At 41.1% G+C, this 20,007-nt stretch overlaps 1 protein-coding gene across 7 annotated transcripts in view; it reads right to left on the reverse strand.

Annotated features, from left to right (window-relative positions):
• The window catches only part of slc12a7b (solute carrier family 12 member 7b), a 62,335-nt gene that overhangs the window by 28,594 nt on the left and 13,734 nt on the right, over positions 1 to 20,007 (reverse strand). Inside the window, exon 1 of one of the 7 annotated variants that reach the window (XM_067578659.1) lies at positions 17,449 to 17,849. The exons of 5 other annotated variants lie outside the window; for them this stretch is intronic. In XM_067578659.1, the coding sequence (XP_067434760.1) occupies positions 17,449 to 17,569 (121 nt within the window). In that variant the 5' untranslated portion in view covers positions 17,570 to 17,849. Of the gene's footprint in view, positions 1 to 6,151; positions 6,331 to 17,448; positions 17,850 to 20,007 lie in introns of those variants that run through there. One more of the 7 variants, XM_067578663.1, reaches the window with a different exon arrangement.

The raw sequence follows: 20,007 nt of genomic DNA on the forward strand, positions 1-20,007 counted from the left end.
GTAGCATCTACCAATGGTCTGCATGAGAGGTGTTTAGGGGACGGGCACCATTCTTTCTAGGTATTGAGAAACTGGCCTGTTCTGAACAGGCATGTTTTGAACAGGCACTGCAATACTAATCTCTAAAGTGAAATAACTAAAACAGTCTTAACTTTGGCAAAAATTGTGTGTTCATGTCGGACCCTTTTTCTCATTGTAACAAGCCTTCAGTTTTCAGGGCCGTTAGCTACTGTTTTTCTGCTATGCAGTAAAATAAATACTTACAAGTATATAACTTGTTCATTTTACATTTCTGTTTAATAAATTATTGTGATGGTGAAGCCATTCCCAACCACAGCTCTCTGCCGGGTCTTCATTCATCAGTGGAGCTGCCTACAATGAACTCTGGCTGCAGTGGGGATTTCATGGGTAACTTTTACTGCTTGATCCAGCTGCAGGGGGAATAAGAGGCTTCCAGCATGGCTTAGCCCGGTGGTAATCACAGAGAAAGTCACTATGTCCTTGTACTATGCAGCTCTTTAAAACACAGTCTGAGTGGGACAGTGTTACATATTAGGTGAAGGCACATTGTTTCAATAAGCTGAGATAACAAGGAATAAATTTAAGATAATGACCTTCTGCATTGTATTGCAAAGATGCAGCCAAGGGTGAACCAACCTGTCAGTCATCGCTTACACTGGGAGATGCTACACACCATGGGTAATCATTGTCTTAAATGACACCAGCAAATCCTCTTTGAGGCCTGGTAGCAGGCTAAAACTGGCAGTACTGTTTCCAAATCAGGTGAGGTTTCTGCTTATAGAATGAGCCCACGTGTAAGGTGGTTTAGACGTCAATCGGGGGGATGTGAATAGGGCTTTTATTTGCCCCCCAAAATATGAGGGCCTGGTAACACAGTACATACATAACTAGCACATTAAAAAATTTGAGAAAATAGTACAAACTCACGGTCCACTAACTAGCCTTTCCTGGAGCTTTCAACCACATCTCACAGTCTAACTGGACCTTGACTTGAACTATTTCCAAAGGTCAAGAATGAACTTCGAACTATGATCAACTGTGATAATGCTAATGCTAATTTTGGCTAGCGAAAAACAGGCTTAAACCAAATGCACTTACAGTTAAAATGAAATAGTCGACTCCTTAGAGGGTCTTTTAGCACAACCAAACACTGAACAAGACTTTTTTTAGGAAACCATATTGTAACAATTAACTTTCATGAACTGAAAACACACTAAAATAGCAACAGCTGTGCCTACAATCCTATTCTAATCTGGGGTTACATTACACAATGTACGCAACCAAAGCTGTGGTTGTAGTAGGGACTTGTCAATCACAAGGTAGCCACACCCTTAAGCATATCCTGCATTATAGTCTATTTTATTCTAAATGGGACCATAATTTACAAAGTGAACATGATGCTGTATCGAAGAAGACCTGAAACTTCTCTGCTTCACTATTAGGATCTCTGTGTTAATTGTTTACTTAATATGGGACAAAAATATTCACATGTCCTATGGTAATGCTCCTATAGTCTATGAAAGCTGTGATCTCATGTCCCTTTAAGATGGAAATACCCCAAATGACTGACATGTAGCAACAGATTTGTTCCACCTCCATTTCCTGAAATCTTCCAGTGACCTCAAGTTGCACTTGCACATCACTAACTAGGCAAATGTGCCACAGATCCTCCCAGTATTTGCCAATTACTGCAATTACTACAGTAATTAGGGTAGTAGTATTGTAGATTATGAACTAAGGCAAAATCGCAAAAGCAATCAACACAAGGGACTGCTGTGGAAGATGAAAAGATTACTGTATCTCTGCATGTGTCTGTCTACATATAATCATGATTGTTGGTGTGTAAATGTCAACATGTGTGTGTATGTGCCAGTGTGCTTCGGTGTGCTGTAGTGAATAGTCCTGGGGGACATGGTCCAGATTCATACACAGTGGCAGTGACAAGGTGCTGGCCTAGTTAAAAGATGTTAGCCTCTGTGCACATTACACATGTTGCCATTTACCTTGGAATAATGCACTCAGCTTCTTAGAATGTTTCATGTTTATGTGCAAACATGATCAGCTCCAGCTGGACTGCAGTTTCTCACTAAATGGACCTCAAATAATGCAGTGTATCCTAACAAACAGGGATGCACCAATCTGACTGTTTCAGTCCAGTTACAGATACCCGGGCTCTAGGTATCGACCAATACCCAGTACCGAACCAATACCAGTGTTTAATAAGCTGTATGCCTCACTGTGTGGAAGAGACTGGGATCATTCTTTCATGTGTGGATTACCAAGGAGAATGAGAGAGGAGGAGAGTATGACTGAAGATAAAAGCTGCAAAGAGTGTGTACATTAGTGAGTGTACTGATGAAACTGATTATGGATGTAAACAAATGCCAAATCTATCGCCATTATGCAGTTAATAAAACCATTAAAAACCAACAATGTGTCCAGCTAAAGGGGTCTCCATCTCATCAGACCTATGCACCATAGTGACATTTGCACTATAGTGTACATATCCTGATACAGAATCTATTTATGACACAGGCATATGGACACTTGGACATAAATAACTGAAGCTGCATTGTAAACGAGCTTCTATCCCCATCAAAGCGCTGCAAATATTGCATTTCATCAAACCAGAAACTACACAGACGCAGTGAACCTGATTGTTGAGAGTGCAGAATCACTTTACTTAAAACCAGAATCTTCTTTGAAAAACTGAATCCTTTCTTCCAGCTGGAGTGCATGCAGGATTACACTGCATCTTGTTTAATGTGTTTGGCCTCTCCTTGACCCTTCCCCTTCTTAATTCACATGTGTGTAAACATAATGGTGTCTGAATACCAAACACGCTGCCACACTTGACATCACTGTGGTCAGTAAAGTCAAGGGCAAAATTTACATTTTGGTATCAAGCACTGAAGTTGTACATTTTGCTTCACAGATGTCCCCATTTTCCTGCACCAACTTTCAACCAGTCACTGACATCCTGTGGTTTAGGCAGGACATCCCTGCACTTATCTGTGACACATTCAAGCCAATACACAAACCAGTATAGCCTAAAACACTAAACAGGAAATAAACCAAGAGTATAAGCTCTCTTCTTTACTAGGAATACATCACATTTTGACAGTAGTTCCTACAAATAGAGTAAAAATAATAACAATAATAATAATAATAATAATAATAATAATAGTAATATATTAAAATAAGGACCACACAAGACTCTGATCCCTCCACTGTAAAAGATAAAGTGGACAGTGTAACTGACTCTTGTCAGCCAAGAGAAGTTGACTGCAGCTGAATATTTGGTAGTCACTGAATTCCTGTACCTGTTATTTTTTCTATTGGTGTGTCTGCAGCTCTACAGAGCTTTTAAGGCTTTTAATGGCCTGCTAATTTACTGCAGTGTTTACCCTCACCGCTCTCATCAAACCTGTTTCCAGCTGCAGCAGGCAGCTGTTTCTAACAAACAAGCTCTGATAAACCAAACGTACACTACCTGCCCAGCACCAAACAGCAAACAAAGATAGCAACCAGCTGCTAAGGAAAGCCAAAAACCTAACCACTAATGAGCTTGCTTGAAGATTGTTTGCGCAACTTTGTCATAAATCGTTTGCCATACTGAATACAGAATCCAAGTACCATACCGGTCGGCATATAATAAGAAAGGGAGAAGGGTGATACCTCTTGTGTAATTGTTGATGAATGAATGCAGGTGTGTTTGATGATGTGTGTGTGTGTGCACATGTTCCACTTCTGCAGGTGGTGAGGAGAGTCTCCCTGCGCTATAGCGCATTAGATGACCCCTAAAAATGTGACATTGCTAGAGGGTATATGTGAGAGGCAATGAGATGACCATCATGCAAACTGACACCAATAGAATCAAGCCCTCTCTGGTAAAAACATGAACACCCTCTTCTTCATAATTCCCAGAGCTAGTGTCATAGAACACCTGCCATGAAAAATAAAACAAATATGCAAACTGCTGAGCAGATCAAATCAGTCTTATAACTTGAAAATAAGATCATTTAACTACAGAAAATTCAACAGATGTATTCATTTGATTAAACATAACTTCCACATCATTTTAATAAACAGCAAAGCATAATTCTGAGACAGAAACATGAGAAGAGATGAGCAGTTTGACAGTTTGACAGTGTGACGGGAACAAAGTATGATGTGGCCTTTCATTCAACTCATTATGTACTTTATCTGAGGACTCAACCTATAATTAACTGCACACTTAATAAGAGTTACTTAATAAAAGGGCCTGCTGCCAAAGACAGCTTCAGCTTCTGGCAGAGACAGAGTTATGCTCTGAGCATTGTCAGGAAATGAATCAAAACGGTGCACATGGCTATTCTGTTAAGTCAATGCAGGTGGAGAAATATTAGATACTTGTATTGCAATAAAGCTGTGCAGCACTATCTTAAAGTATGATTGCTTAAATGTACCAAGACATAGTTTATTACACTTGTGTTGAACCATTTTTTGAATTGTGTTACTAAAAAAAAATCACATAAGCCAGGCCTCAAATTTAAGGACCCTACTGGTGGTTTTGTGATGGCTAAAATATGACAAATCACCTATATTTTACAATACTGTTAATTATTTTACAAAGCATAAGGTACTAGGATACTACAGTAAAAACATCCACTACCATAACAGTTTGTTTTTCGGTCAAAGTCATGGTGTTGACACAGGGTAAAGCAGTTACAAGCGTGGATGGTTTTGAAAATCCTCTGTGTTGGTTCACGCTAGACCGCCCCAACATCTGAGATTTAAAGAGCATTCTTTTACATCACAGTCAGTGATGTTACATAAGGGAGTGGGATTCCCTGACCTTGCCACAGCACTGCACACTAAAATGTGGTTATTAGTCCAGACAGCTGTAGTCAGTAGTATGTCACTAGTAGGAGAGTGAATGACTATTACATAGTGTCAGCTGTGTTTTCCATCTAACCTCTTGTGCCAACAGTGCATCCCCACTCTCAGTTTTTAATCAGTGTTTTGTGTTTGTGATCACGTCCCTGGCTGAAGTAGCTGTGGAGAAGCTTGAGCTAAAGTCAGAGTAGATCAGCGCTTGTTGTTTACTGGTAAAGGTTCACCATCAGGTACAGGTATATTAAAGATGTGCTAATTGTTAGGCTCAGCCTCTCTGCTCACAGTGGTAATAAATGACCATGCAGGCTATTTATAACCACTAAGCTGCACACTGTGATGACGCTGTAAGCTGCCTAACACTGCCGGAGATAGCCCGTGGCTCATTGTACCAGGAAAAAAAAAAGGAAAGAGGGAGGGAAAAGACTGTAGAGACAGAGGAAACATTATGATTTCTAGCAGCGTGAGTCAGAAAATCAATTTCTTACACTCAAGTTTCACGTAAAAAGAAAAATACAATTACTAGCTTCAAGTTTCAGAAACAGTAGAAACAAAAACTGATTTCTTTTATATGCACTGCTGGACAGCACCATCGGTGCTCACATTTTTGCTGGGTTGAGTGAGTGAGAGTTGATTACATATGCACAGTATAAAACTGGGTTGTGATTGGCCAGTGAGCTTAGTCCTGAAACACATACGCAGCACGCTCTCACCCTGAATGACAGGCACACGGAGAGGGCCGGGAAACACACAGACGCAGCCGCTAAAAACTTTATGGATTTTTTGACGGTTCACCGGCCCACTGATGTGCAAGCTCCCTGGGATTTGTCCTGGTATTCCTGACGGCCAGTGCACCACTGAACATCCAGTGCCCTACAGAAGCACGATTCATTCAAATACCATGACTTCTGACTCCATGTGTCCTTAACAACAGAGGTAAAGCTCTTTGCTGATTAATACTCCTCCGTCACTTACACAAATCATACTAAATCTAGTACAGAAACACAACACATCTACTTTAAAGATAGATTTATCTTTGGTGGAACAATTTATCTAAAGGAGACAAACAAATTGCTCTAATCCAGGTGCACTATAAAACCCCAACTCAGTAAAACAACCGTCCTTACAAACAAATTGTAAAAAAAAAAATAGAAAGCTATAGAGGAAAGCATACACTGTACATAACTTGTTAGCTTGAATATAATGGTGCCAGTGAAGGGCACCTCTAGGAGTATTTTAGTTAAGAGAAACTTACCCTTCCGTCGAGAGCCTCCCCTGTGCTCCATTCTGAGGAGCGGGGCTGAAAAGGGGGGTGGAAGGGAGGGGAGTCCTAGCAGTGGTCCCTCGGGAACTCCAGTAATAGGGGTCCAAAGTATAGAGGTATTGCTAGTGAGGTGCAGAAGTCATGAATGCTGCCTGTGCTGTGTGGATAATGTGAGGATCAGCTATTTCTGTGACAGTGTGTGAGGGTGTGTGTGTGTGTGTGTGTGTGTGTGTGTGTGTGTGAAAAGTGGCCTGTGACGACGATGTCAGCGACATCAGCCATGCATCACAAAGCACTCTCACCCTCCCACTGACAGACCAGCATGCGCACACACACACGCACACACAAACAAACACACTTCCCTCAACCTCCCTGATCTTCTGATCCCTGCTACACACACATATACACTTGAGTGTGCATGTGTGAACGCACGAAGTGGGTGGAGCAAAGAAAGCGAGGGAAGCAGAGAGCAGTAGTAAAACAAAGACAGACAGCTTAGGGGAGAGTGGCAGGAGAGAGAGAGAGATGGATGGCTGTACACACACATGTATGACAAACAGCAGAGATGAGACAGCAGGAAGAAGCTGAAAAAACAGTGAGAAGTTAATGCAACGATGTGACTTCTTTTGCACGGGGAGCGCTTTTGTGAGCTTGTGGTGCTGTGACAGCAGAGAAAACGCTTGCCGTCCAAATTAAAAACTGTGCAGTATATCATTTAGAATCGATAATCTTTTACTATTTTAAACCGCAGGTGATGCCTGAGTGAGCAGTTTCATTTACTCTCTGACCTCTTGACTGACCTCCAGGGTGTCATACAGTAGGTAGAGATGGTCAATCGATCAGCAAAGCACAGTGAGGACGCAGGACAATACAGCAGAGAGCTACAACAACATACTGTAGCCATCTAAACACATACATGTATACAACAAAAATGTAACTTCCTGAGGCACATCATTATCCATTCATTTGTTGATTACTTTTCTGATGAATCAATTATTAGTTTAGTCTATAAAATGTAAGCAAATGGCCCAGAAGTCAAGGGTAAGTCTTCAAATTGTTTGTTCCCAAACCCAAAACAGTGAAAACTAGCAAGCACTCACATTAGTGAAGCTGGAACCTGATGATGGACATTTTTGCTTCATAAATGACTTCAAAGTTTAACTGATTATCAAAAATGTAGACGATGACTTTTTTGTCCAACAACAAAATGATGAACTTATCATTTGAGCGCTACTTACAGCCAAAATGGCGACCCCCTACCCAGAATGCAACACTTGAAGTAACAGATAACACAACAACACAGGTATTGCTTTATTCTGAATCAAATTAATGACTCAATATGTAACAGCTACCATGTTTCTCTAACATATGTGTACATGGCTGATGGCTATTTGAGAAAACATTTTTATTTGATTTTAATTCCTGCTATTATTATTCATATTATTACATTACTTATTTCAGAATTGATTATCACGGTGACAACTAAAGCATCAAAGCATTCCTGTACACCGTAATTTCTGTTGCAAAACAACATTTGTTTGATATCATCAGAAAATCAAAAAAGATGACTTATTGTCATCTTGTAAAAATGGTCCAAGTACAAAAACTCCTGTGTGAGTATCAGCTTCAGGATATCAGTGCCTTCTGTCTGCCTCATGCGCCCCTGATCTGAACTCATGTGAGACAGATGATGGCAAACCAAGCTCTTCCCCAGCCGTTACCGCAACACTTTAGTGAGCCCACTACTCCGCTGTCCAGGCCTACCTTTGTCTTGGCTGCCCATTAATCTGTCTGTCTAAGAGCATATGAAGTGAGCACTAATCACTTAACCAGATTAGGCTAATCCTGAACTTTTTATAAAACACAGAAGCCACGTCGAGGCTCCAGGGTTGAGGGAGATACGGCTTTAAAGCCAGCGACACATTGCGGCTCGATTTCTCCTGCGGTCTTCTGGCTACCTATCAGTCAGGTGGCTGTCCTTTCACCGGGCTCAGACATATCAGCTGTTGTTATTCGGGAGAGAGATGCCAAGCTGCACACCCCAGGGTCACCTATGTGGAGAAGGGCTACGACTATCAAAGCTCCCTGTGACTTACAATACAAACAGCATAACAATAATGCAGGATAATGACTTAATATTAACCAAAGAAAAAACTTGTTGATGACTTGAATTCACAAACTGCAACGTCCACCGAGGCTTCACCAGCCAACCCGAAGATAAACTGAACATCCGCTGCAGGCATCATTAAATTGACAGATGTGCCAAGGCAGAGCTTAAAGAGGGGCTATCAAATCACACAGTAAGAAGGATTTAGTAGTATCAAGCTCCACTTGGTTTGATGTCAGATGGCTGCTGTTAGTTATTTTGTGTGTGTGTGTGTGTGTCTGTGTGTGTGTGTAAGTGTCTGTGTGTTGCACTTAATGATGTCCTAAGCCTTTAAACCCTTCAGGTAAACAACACTATCTGTTATGCAACACACCGGGATGGGCGGGAGAGAAAGGACAGAGGGATGAGGGATACTGACAGTGTGTACTAGTGTCTAAGGTTTAGGCTTTATTGGACGTTAAAACGTGCATACTATGACGAAAAATAAACTGATCTGACTGACACAAGGTGAGGAACAGCTAAATGAGAAGAATGATGCATCAATTTGCTTCAGAAACAACTATTTTGATAATGCTGCCACTTTAAATTATAATTACATAACAATTGAATTGCAGATACGTATGTACAGTATATAAATAAAACAGAAAATGTACCAGGAATGGGTTAAGAAAGTGTGGGAGTGTGTCAGCCAGAAAAATAGAGAGAAAAAGAGAGTGGATAGGGGTCAGCCAAGGCAAGTGAGATCAATGTTACTTAGTGCTGCTTACACCTGAATCCTTACTGCCACGTGTAAACATTTAGCATGAAATGGGTTAGAAAAATATAACGCATTAGTGATTGCTGGCACAGATTAGGTGCTTTTAACAACTGCTACTTTTTTGTCCTGGGCTGAGTACTGAGCCTTAATACTTTGCACAAGAGGGATCGTCTTCTGCATTTCTAAAATAAATTAATCGTTTTATTCAGGACTAAAAAGGGGACATGTGAATGAATGAATGAAATGAACGTTTGTTTATCAATCAGACTTTGTTCGACTAAGACTTGATAGTTGTCTGACTGGTGCATGATACTGTCATATTACATTAGTCTGTGTCATGTGCTCTTATCATCATCCAGCAGATTCTCAGATGTTCTGTTAAATGAATGAATCTGATTAAAAAAAAGCATCCTAACAGGTCAATTTTATGCAGACAAAAAGCACTACTGTGTTGATAAAAATGCCTTAAAAGATTAACTCTTACACTCTTATTTTTCCTTTTCTGACACATTTTGATCCATAACATTAGTGTGATAAAGAGAACAGTGTGTTCTGCTCCACATATTTCAAACTTTCTTTTGACTTTTACTTAATTTTACCTTAAAATCTAAAGTGTGTGTTAATTTCTACTTTTATCTCTGCTTTTGTCTTGCATTTCTACAGCTAGTTAATAACATAGAATAGACATTTCACACTCAAAAATCAGATGCCATCACAAACACATACAGTGACACACCATTGAGTTATTTCACTCAGTCCTTGTTCTGACCGCAAGTGCGAATGAATCATGGTCATGTGAGAACAACAATGAAATCACATGACTCCCCGTATGCAGTGCAGCTGTGACTGAAGCTTTTCCCTAAAACTAAGTAGTTTCCACCCAAAGCGAGCAAAGCAATGTCATTTTTTATGATCTCTGACAGAAATCAAACAAACACACAGAAAAGTCAGTCCGCCTTTCTCCATGTGGTGTCACTATTTCACAATGTGACGGAAACAGTCTGCACATGCATGTACACCCCTGTCATCACACTTTAACTATGATTTGTAGCTGTTGTTGTAGCTAATTCTTGGATTTCATCCTGAAATACAGCAAGTGCTGTAGCCCTCTATAATAACACCCAGTCCACTTTCAATGCAGCCCAGCCAGTTTAGAAGAATATATCTGATGGGCTCCAGAAAATAGTTACACTACCAGACTCCAAATGTTTGCATTTAATGTAAGTGATGGTAGAAGAGAAGGAATATTCAGTCACTTTTTGATACTCCCAAAAAGTGCACTTATTGCAGTTATAAATGTAGCATGTCCAAATGATTATCTTTAGGCAGCCAAACCATTCAGAGGACTAGAATAACCAGCACAGTCCTCTGAGGTCAGAGGTCAGCTCTACAGAATAGTAAGTAAGTTAGTAAGTTAGGTTGTTTTAAAATAAAATATATTCTCCATCTCAGAGCTTGCATCTGGTTACCACGTGACTTTCTGGCTCTACTATGATTTGAGTAATGGTGAGATAATCAGAATGTGCATTTCCCATTAGATACTGGATTTCTTGGCTCCTCACCAGCAGTGGAGCTGGACATTAAACAGCTGTTTAATGTCCAAAACCACTATTGTGTACATATGTGTGCGTGTTATGCCGCAACAAGTGGCATCTCACGTTTCATAATGGAAATGTAGGCACATCAATAGCATTGACAAAGCAATTAGCGGTGGAGAGTTCGACTGCTAATAGCTATTGGTGGTGACCACATCCAAGGTTAGGGACGTTTCATAGCTACAAAAACCAGACTTTTACCCAAGAGGTACTTTAATCATGTTTATTGGTTTGCTTATGATTGCGACAGAAAAGGCACACAATGTCTGACATCAATCAACAATGTCACACCCACAATGAGCAGAATTTAAACTGCTAAAATGTGGTTTAACAGTCAACACGCCCAAAGCAAGTTAGTAGACAAATAAGGCAAAAACATCAGTAAATACTGGACTGGATTAGACTGAACTGGACTGAATCACACGATTCTGATTTATTTTTTTGCTGAATATCTCTGTAGGAGATTGTTTGAATTGTTAGGTTTGTAAACATGGTCAGAAGACAAGGAAGTGGAGCAGTTCACTATGTTTGTACTATCTGTGAACCTATTTAAAAAAGGAAAGACATGTGACCCCTGAAGGCCTCAAACTACAGCTGATATGAGAAAGTAAAAGATAGAGAAAGAAATGAGAAAACCACAGAAGTGTGTGTGAGTGTATTGGTTAAGGGCTTATCAGAAACGCCACATTGAGAGCAGTGAACCGGTGGGGAGGAGGACATCACTTAACAGGAAATAGGAAGTAGCAGTCAGAGAAGGTAGGACTGTCTGACTAAACCATCCAATCAGCAGGAATGAAGATGTCCATTCGGCTGAGGTGCTCAAAATTGTCAACTACTTTTCAGCTCTACTCTACACTGTTCTTCTCTCATTTATAAAATGATCCAGTTGAAGGTCTGAAAAAGTAGGGTAGGCTAAATGAGGAGTCTCACCTTGATTATTATATTTGCATCTTTTTATGTCCTTTTAATGCAAGCCTAAAAGCTCTTTTAGCATGTGTAAATAGGACTCTTATGGCTGCAAATGTCTGTTTTTATACATGCCTCAGTGCTGGCCTTGATAAACTAAAGATTATTTGATATTATTAGTCATATCATGTCATGTCCCATTTAATTCAATCACTCCCTACATTCCTGAAGTTATTTTTCTCCTCCCTGCTCCCTTTTCTATTGCCTACATCCATTCTTCACACACACCCACACACACATACACCCATCAGCATATCACAATATCATTGACAATATATATATATATAACAACACTCACAAGGCATCGAGCAACCGTGGGCATGGCAAGCGTTTAGAATACCGTTTTATATGGGGGGGGGGGATTTATTTTTATGTTTTTACGGCCCACGTATATGGTGCAAGCACTGACATTGACTAACAGATGGATCAAGCAGAACAAGTAGAACTAAGTAATGTGGCCAACACAAACACACTGCTAAGAGTTAAGCAACATTGCAGGGTCAGGCTGGACACAGACTGAAGTATAAATAACCTAAACTAGAGTTTCCAAACCGCTTCTTTGTCAAGGCCCTGTATGGTAGAGGTCTGCAAGGCATGAAACTGAGAACGGAAGCCAAGACGCAGGTATGGATCGGGCGGATTCATACCAACAAATTATGAGATCCAACCTGACTGAAGCCGATGTCGTATTTTATATATTTTATATATTATAATAACCAGTATGCCTTCCTCTTCCATCTCATAATAAACCACCTTAGAGTGGAAAGTGTTATGGCACATCTCAAGCTTGAAAGACATTAAGTACCCCATAAAAGGAGATTTTTTTTTAAGTCTGGAGGCATTTTCTCTCCTACTTTAACCAACAAATATAAATATTTCCCTGAACCTCATTTCTCAACCCACCCTCAGTGGATTTGCCAGCTTTATGTCTTGTATTTATGCATTCAATCTCCAGTATATTCTTTTTATGGAAGCTATGGTGTTTCAGTTTGTGTTATGTTGTGATGTGAGTAAATTTATATGTAGGAAAAGTTCAATGAAAAAGATTTAAAGATAAATTAAACTGACTTAGCTGTTGGTTGAGATCACTCTCAACAGGTTGAGCTATTTTCCAACATTTGTCAGATGAAGACGTCTGGTAAACTCAGAACTTATTTTCCAGTTGAAGGTTCGAGTTCAAAACAGTCACAATCCACAACAGAATTATGCAGAGCCATGATCACAGGTCGTCATGTTCCCACACTGAATGAGCCCTTCCTGAATAACTGGGGCTTTTCAAAAGCTCCCCTTTGGCAGACGTTGACTTCATTTCATCCATTACTGAAGGTGGCTTGGTAGGCTAATGCTGTGTATATGAACAGTATCTGTACAAGGATTTAGTGAAAGTTTTAAGAGTGAATTCTGACTCATGCAATGTTCAGGAGAAGTTGACGGAGTTGCTCAAGCTGACTGGCTGCAGATAGAAAAAAAAAAAAAGTGCTTGTTTTGATTAGTGCAAGTTTGAGAAGCTAATTGAGTGGAGTGAGAAAAGAATTCTACACTACAAAGTCAGTGCTAACATGGATTTAGGTTGCCACATCCAGTCACAGCTGAACATGTGTTATTCGGCTACATGGTGGGAAAACTGCTATCAAAAATCTTTCTTATTGTCCGTTATGTTTGTGTGACAGCTTGCTGGGAGTATTATGCTGCTTGTAAAATAAAGCAAAATAAAGACAATAAGAAAAAGCATAAGAGCTCAGAGAGTTAACAACATAAGAGAGAGAGAAAGAGAAACAGACAGACAAGACACATACAGCTTTAAACAGAACCAGACCTGCCTGGGAAATAAACAGGAAACACATGCCCAGGACAGATGGGCCAACACACAGACGGACACAGGCACTCGGTATGATCACCTGCGTAGTTTTACCTTACGCAACACTGAAATAAGGTTGTTCTTTGCTATGGCAGGTAGAAAATATTGAGAAATGTTGACTGAATTAGCTTTAGCTGGGCATGTGATTTATGAGTGGGTCAAACTCTACTATGCAAACATCTTTGCTATTACTGAAGCCATAGTCTGAGCTTTGTGTTTTTCAGTAGGTATAGAAAGGTTCCATCCAGAGCTCTGAGTGAGATTCTCTGTGCAGCACAAAGTGCAAAGATTCAGATCACCTCCTTCAGCAACACAGTTCTGTGTTAAAACTGTGTCTGCCCTATCTGGCAGGGAAAATAAGTCACATCTGGCCCCTTTCATTTCATCTTACCAAATGCTAATACTCATGAACTGAAATATGTCTTATTAAATGACTTACAGTAGGTTATGTCATTTCCCGCTGCAACAGATGCTGGAACGTCAGACTTCAGAGAAGCAGGGATACTGTTACACATCAGATTAGATTAGGGATGGCCATTTCCAATGTCGGGGGGGCACAAAGGCTCATTAGTTAGCACTTTGAGTGTGGTGAGAGAGGGAGAGAGAGAGAGAGAGAGAGAGAGACAGAGAGAGAGAGAGAGACAGAGAGAGAGAGAGAGAGACAGAGAGACAGAGAGAGAGAGAGAGAGAGAGAGAGAGAGAGAGAGAGAGAGAGAGGTAAAGCACACTGAAAGTTATCTGTATTTTGATACACACTGTTTGCATGAGGGGAATGTATTTACATATTTATATGGCTAACCCCAAAGACAACAACCTCTCATATTTTTATATCTGAAATTGATGATGCTGCGGACTGCCTACTCAACAGTAAACCATATTTCAAATTCAATTTTATTTATATAGCGCCAAATCACAACAAAAGTCATCTCAGGGCACTTTTCACATGGAGCAGGTCTAGACTGTACCCTTTAATTTACAGAGACCCAACAATTCCCCCTTGAGCAGCACTTGGCGACAGCAGTAAGGACAAACTCCCCTTTAATGTGTTTTAGTGTGAAAATGCATGTTACATTACATTTTCACACTTTTCTCATCAGCTTTAACAGTTTGCTTGAGCCAGTGGGAGTTCGTGTTGTCGAAATGACCATCACCGGTGGAAAATCAGGGGTATGATAAGGTGATAAAGGGATTTTTAAGAGAAGAAATTCTTGAGATGTGATACATTTAAAAAAGGTCACAGTAATGTGTGCATGCTCAAACAAATTACATAGATTAGTTACAATACTCAGCAGTAAATGGTCATACAGAGAGTTTCAGTCTGGTTACACACAGTGATACCTACAGTGTACTGGTGACTACTACTGGTGACTGCTCCCACAACACTGAACTGGGTTTCAAATGTTTTAGTGCAGCAGGGGTCAAAACCACTGCTTGATAGAAGAGTGGTACATTCTGAAAAGGCAAGTTCTCATGTATTTAAATGTGTTTCAGTGTCAATACACATAGACAATGTTCAGTATTGCTTTGTTGTTGAACACTTGTTACTTCCCCTCCATACCACAGCTACATTAACCATTTTTTTTGTACTAACTTTGTGCTGTTTGAAAAATCTTGTGTCTTGTCTTTAGAGGAGGTAAGGAAAGGGAAAGTGTTGGTGACAGCTAATAAAAACAGCCAGGGTTCCGGCCAGGAAGCCTGAGCTGGTGACATTTGGTTAGGTTTGCATTTGTTATCTAAAATAGCTACCTGTGTCAAATAGAAGGTAATGACTCAAAGAAAACACACAAAAGAGAATAGATGTTATCTGCTCTATGCTATCACTCACTTAGTGCTGTACCACCAGGTTGTCATATCATTATGTCAGACTGGACCCCGAACTTGTGGGTTCATGAGATACTGAGTTAGCTGACACACCAACACCGCTTTCTGAAGGAAACAAGCGATGGGAAAAGAGACAGGACCTAGAACCAGAGCGGGAGAGCAGGACAAAGAGGCAACTCAAAGCAAATGTGAAGAACTGGAGGCCAATATATTACAGCATGGGGGTGGGGTCTTACCTCCCCCCACTCAGCCAACGGGAAGCGAGCCAGCAGGATAATCAATAACAGTGACTGCTGTTTGACTCAGTCCTCCCTACACAACATGTTCATGAGCCAACAGCATTTATACTATCACAGATCCTCCCTCATGAATCACACAAAGCAGATCTCCTCAAACACTGGCTCCCACTGCTCTCACCAAATCAAAAATTTACAAAAATGACACTGCTTGAGTCCTCTTTGAGTCCTCTGCTGCAGACGGCCTGAAGTCCGGGAATTATCTGGATTCATGGAGACAATAGGACTGTCATCTTTAAAGCGGAATCAGTGCAAACAAAATAAAGTGTGTGGTCCTGATGCTTCTACAAGCCAAGTTACAGCACATCATTTTGTGGCTTCTGATCCAGTGCATGCCCTTTGTGACACGTCACCCCCTGCTCCCCGCACTATTGTTGTCACTACAGTCTTTGTCAGAGACCAATGGTTGCATGTGCGCGAACACGCACGGCGGAAACCGAAGCGCGCCGCAGTATGATATCCTTCATGACCATCATAATAAAATGCCATTCTCTCTCCCACAGTCTGTAAAATCTTACCCAGCATGCAGCCGTAATTGCAGCTCCGCAGCAGAAATTAAACCCTGGGATTTGATTCGCCCAGCGCCATGTGAAGTGCTGTAAAAGCAGCAACTTCACTAACAACAGTCTGGAAAAACATGGAGTGTGAGAGAGGAGTTTGTTAAATACGCACTCCGTGACCCCTCCGTGCTGAATATTCTAACAAAAACAGAGGTTTCAAAATGTTGCCGTGACTGTATGCCTTCAGACGGGCTGATACCAGATTGATACTGATAGCAGGAAGAACGTTTTGTTCCAACACAAGATCTATCATCGGATGTTTAAGTCCATTTAGAATCAATGTTGCAAGATGGACAGCCCAGTAAAATTTCATGGGTGTCAACAATAAAGTATTCGGATTAGTAGGGAAAAGTTAAAAGGCTCTGTTATCAAGTTCACACAGTTGGCCTGCTATCAATTGTCAGCTCAATAAATACAAGCTTCACAAAGCCTGGTTTTCTCATTTGTACACCTTGAAGCGCTATTTGTATTTATGTACTGTATGTATTTTGTCTTGATCCAGCAGGGTGACATGGGAATATTTGTCATGTCTTCCAAGACTCTGTGTAGATTTTCTGATATCCTGTTGTTTGTTACAGCCTGAGCTTCTTCTCTTGGGAGGTTGAGTCATTTTGGAGGTTGCATGTCAATGGTAATCAACACAGAGAGATGTTAGGAGATGTGAAAGTCATTGGTGTCCTAATTAGAGCATATGTGTTAATTCAAGTGTTTGTTACTATATCACTAGGAAACCTGGCACTATATGGAGACAATAAAAAATAGAAAACAACAGGGAGGGGAAAAAAAAAAAAAAAAAAATCAGGTAACTAGTGGCGTGTGTGTGTGTGTGGAGGCGATAAAATAAAGTGAAATAGGAAAGAGATTGAAGCCAAAGGGGAAACTCTGGCATGGAACAAAATTCATGTCAGACTCCCTCGAGTAGCATGTGAGGGAAACGCTCATCTCACGCAAGTTATGCTGAAAAAGGAGTAAACCTTCCCTGAAATTCACCGTCTTCCCTACACATTATCCACCCACACGCAGCCCGTAAACAGTTTTTTTTCTTAAAAATATAGGCAACAGTAACCCATGAAATACAGCCAAATCATCAGCTTGCACTAGATACTGTAAGCTAAGTCTGGAACTTTCCAGGGCTGCTTCTACTGTCTACTGTCTCAACAGAAAAGTAAATATGTGTTTCAAACTTTAAAAAAAAAAAAAGGTGTAAAGACCGCTCTGGTGTCACAGAGGAAAAGAATAAAGTAAAGAAAAGTATAACTTGAAAGCAGCCTGGTATATCTCACTTCACCCACCTGACGGAGCTAAATAAAAACAACGTCTGAGCTCACCTGTGGTGTCCCCCTCCTCCTCTTTCAGCACGTTGTTGTCATCCACATCATCCTCCTCGTCCCCCTCTTTTGCCTTCCTTGTGTTGTCCTTTACCGGGACCACAGTGAAGTTAGTGGGCATTTTTACACCATGTGCTTCCCTCTCAATGTCTCCTGTTTGTCAAACTCTTATCTCGTTCTCCTCTCTCCTCCCTCTTCTCTCTCTCTCTCTCTCTCTCTCTCTCTCTCTCTCTCTCTCCCCCTGTGTTCTGCTGCTCTTTTCTCTCTTCCTCCGTTCCAGCGGCTGACACTCTTATCTTCTCTCTTGCTCTCGTCTTCAGTTGTTTGTTTTTTCTTTCAGACTCATTGCCCTAGTATGCTTTTCTTCCCTGGGCAGACGTCGGGTCTTACTTCTGAGTTTTTGTTCCTATCGCTAGGAGACTGCTGTACACCCATGTGACCTTCAACCCCACCCCACTCCCCCCCTCCATCTATCCAAATAAGGAAGAGCAGGACTGCCCCGCCCAATGGGGGCAGTACCCCCCTAACACACACACATACACACACACACACTTGCAGAAAACATGACATGCATGTGTGCTCATGATTGTGTGAGAGCATGCACACGGATCTTTCTGTGCCCGAGGGCAGATTCTCTGGCCAGAAATGTCGCTCTGTCTCACAAACAACAAAAGCCGGCAATGTCAGCCTTTGTTCAAAGAGAAGAGGAAGTCCAGAGCTGCTCTGCTGAGGAAAGTTTTCACACACGCACACACACAAATACACACATATACATTTCCTCACTTCCTATGCGGTGTTATTTGACTCCATGTGCATAGTCAGAAGAAGGCAGGGCTGATTTAAAGACACATACTGGCCCTCCAGACACACACCCCTATAGAGGGGAAGTGCACGTTCAAGCTCTGCATTGCATGTACATCTCATTACCAACGTACTGTGAAAATACTTAGAGAGGGGGATGGGGAGCTGAGACTGAATCAATACAGTGTCAACATCATGCTTTTATCTCTAAAGAGCAACTTAGGAAATACGAGGAGCTGTGTTGACAACAGAGACAAACACTGTTGCGTCTGAGGATGATGGGATTGTAAAAATTTCAGAGGCTAGGAAAATGTGTTCAGAGGCTAAAAAATGTAAGCTATTTGTTTCAACATGGTGAAGCATCATGACTTATGTAAGGTTGTGTGTTCAGGAGACAGAAAAAGCATGTGTCCATTCATTCAAATATCATCATTTGCATAGGAAGCAATAAATGATCCAACTGTGCTGTGTTTGTAGCCTGTGTATCAACATCATTCAGCAGCAGAGCATTTCTCATGTTCACATTCATGAGCTGACCTTATGGCTAGCCTAAAAACAATGAGTCATTTCCTCAGGTTAAAGAGAACATTGAAAGTGATACGAGGTATTAGGTCTCACACCAAGTAACCAACACCCCCCGTGTGATGGGAAATGCTAAAGGAAACCCTGCTTGAGGAAAAAAAAAAAAAGCCACATGGCAGATTCTTTCGTAATACTGCAAGCCCTGGAGTCTCGTTTGGCTGCTAAACATCTGGAGTCCCACCCAGAACCAGTTATCCAGAACCGCACTCCCCTTTTTAGTCCCTCAGCGTGACAACATACTAGATCAATACAGTGGACGGAAGGGTGGGGGATGCAGGAAATAGAAAAGGGAGGAGGTGGTGCAGAAGGCGAGAGTATCAAAGGAGACAGAGACGGGCAGACGGACTGACCAACTTACAGGAAAGCTTACATTCTATCGTTTTTAGCGTTGCAGCTTATGCAAGATTCAGCCTGGCTCAGTCTTAGGAAATGAACTCTGCAAATAATTCCATCTGGTTGTACTGCGTGAATGGTTTGAGTTTAATCTACTACAGAAGTATCCAGACCTTGTCAACAGAAACATCTTGGTGGAAACAACAACTGAGCACTACAGCTGGTGAAATTAGTACTTCACTTTCCTTCACTGAATCATGGGGACAATCCATTTATCAGAGCGTTGTCTTGTAACATACTGCGGTTAGTTATCTCGGACTTACATTGCTCAAACTTCTTTCTGTAAAGATGATTCAGTTCTCATAATACCAGTAAATGGGCGTGGATGAAATTCATGGGACAGGATGCAAGCTACACTCTAAATAAACTATCAGTGAATAAGACTCATATATATTATGCTGTCTAAAGCGACAACGATTCCAAGAATCCTAAGGAATGTCTATGTGCGTGGTGAAAGGAAAGCTTTAATCAATAGTGTGATCTAACAACTCAGTGTTCACAAAGTAGTATGGTGGTGCTAAGGTAACAAAGACAGCACTCATCTAGTTCCTGCTGAGTGGATGAGCAGTGATGTAACTGTCTGGCCTCTTAATCAGCAGATGCCAGTCAGACTGCTTCTCATGGACAGCCGGTGCATCCAGGCCAGGAGGACAATATCCCTTTTATGAGAGAGAGTTCGCAACAATTCACAGTGGAGACTGAAAACTGAAATGTGACATAAGCGGTTCCCAGACAGTTTGATGCAATATCTAACAGCCAAAGCACAATTTGCAAACAAAAGAA

The sequence above is a fragment of the Thunnus thynnus genome, chromosome 21 (genome assembly GCF_963924715.1).
Source record: "Thunnus thynnus chromosome 21, fThuThy2.1, whole genome shotgun sequence".
Lineage (NCBI taxonomy): Eukaryota > Metazoa > Chordata > Actinopteri > Scombriformes > Scombridae > Thunnus > Thunnus thynnus.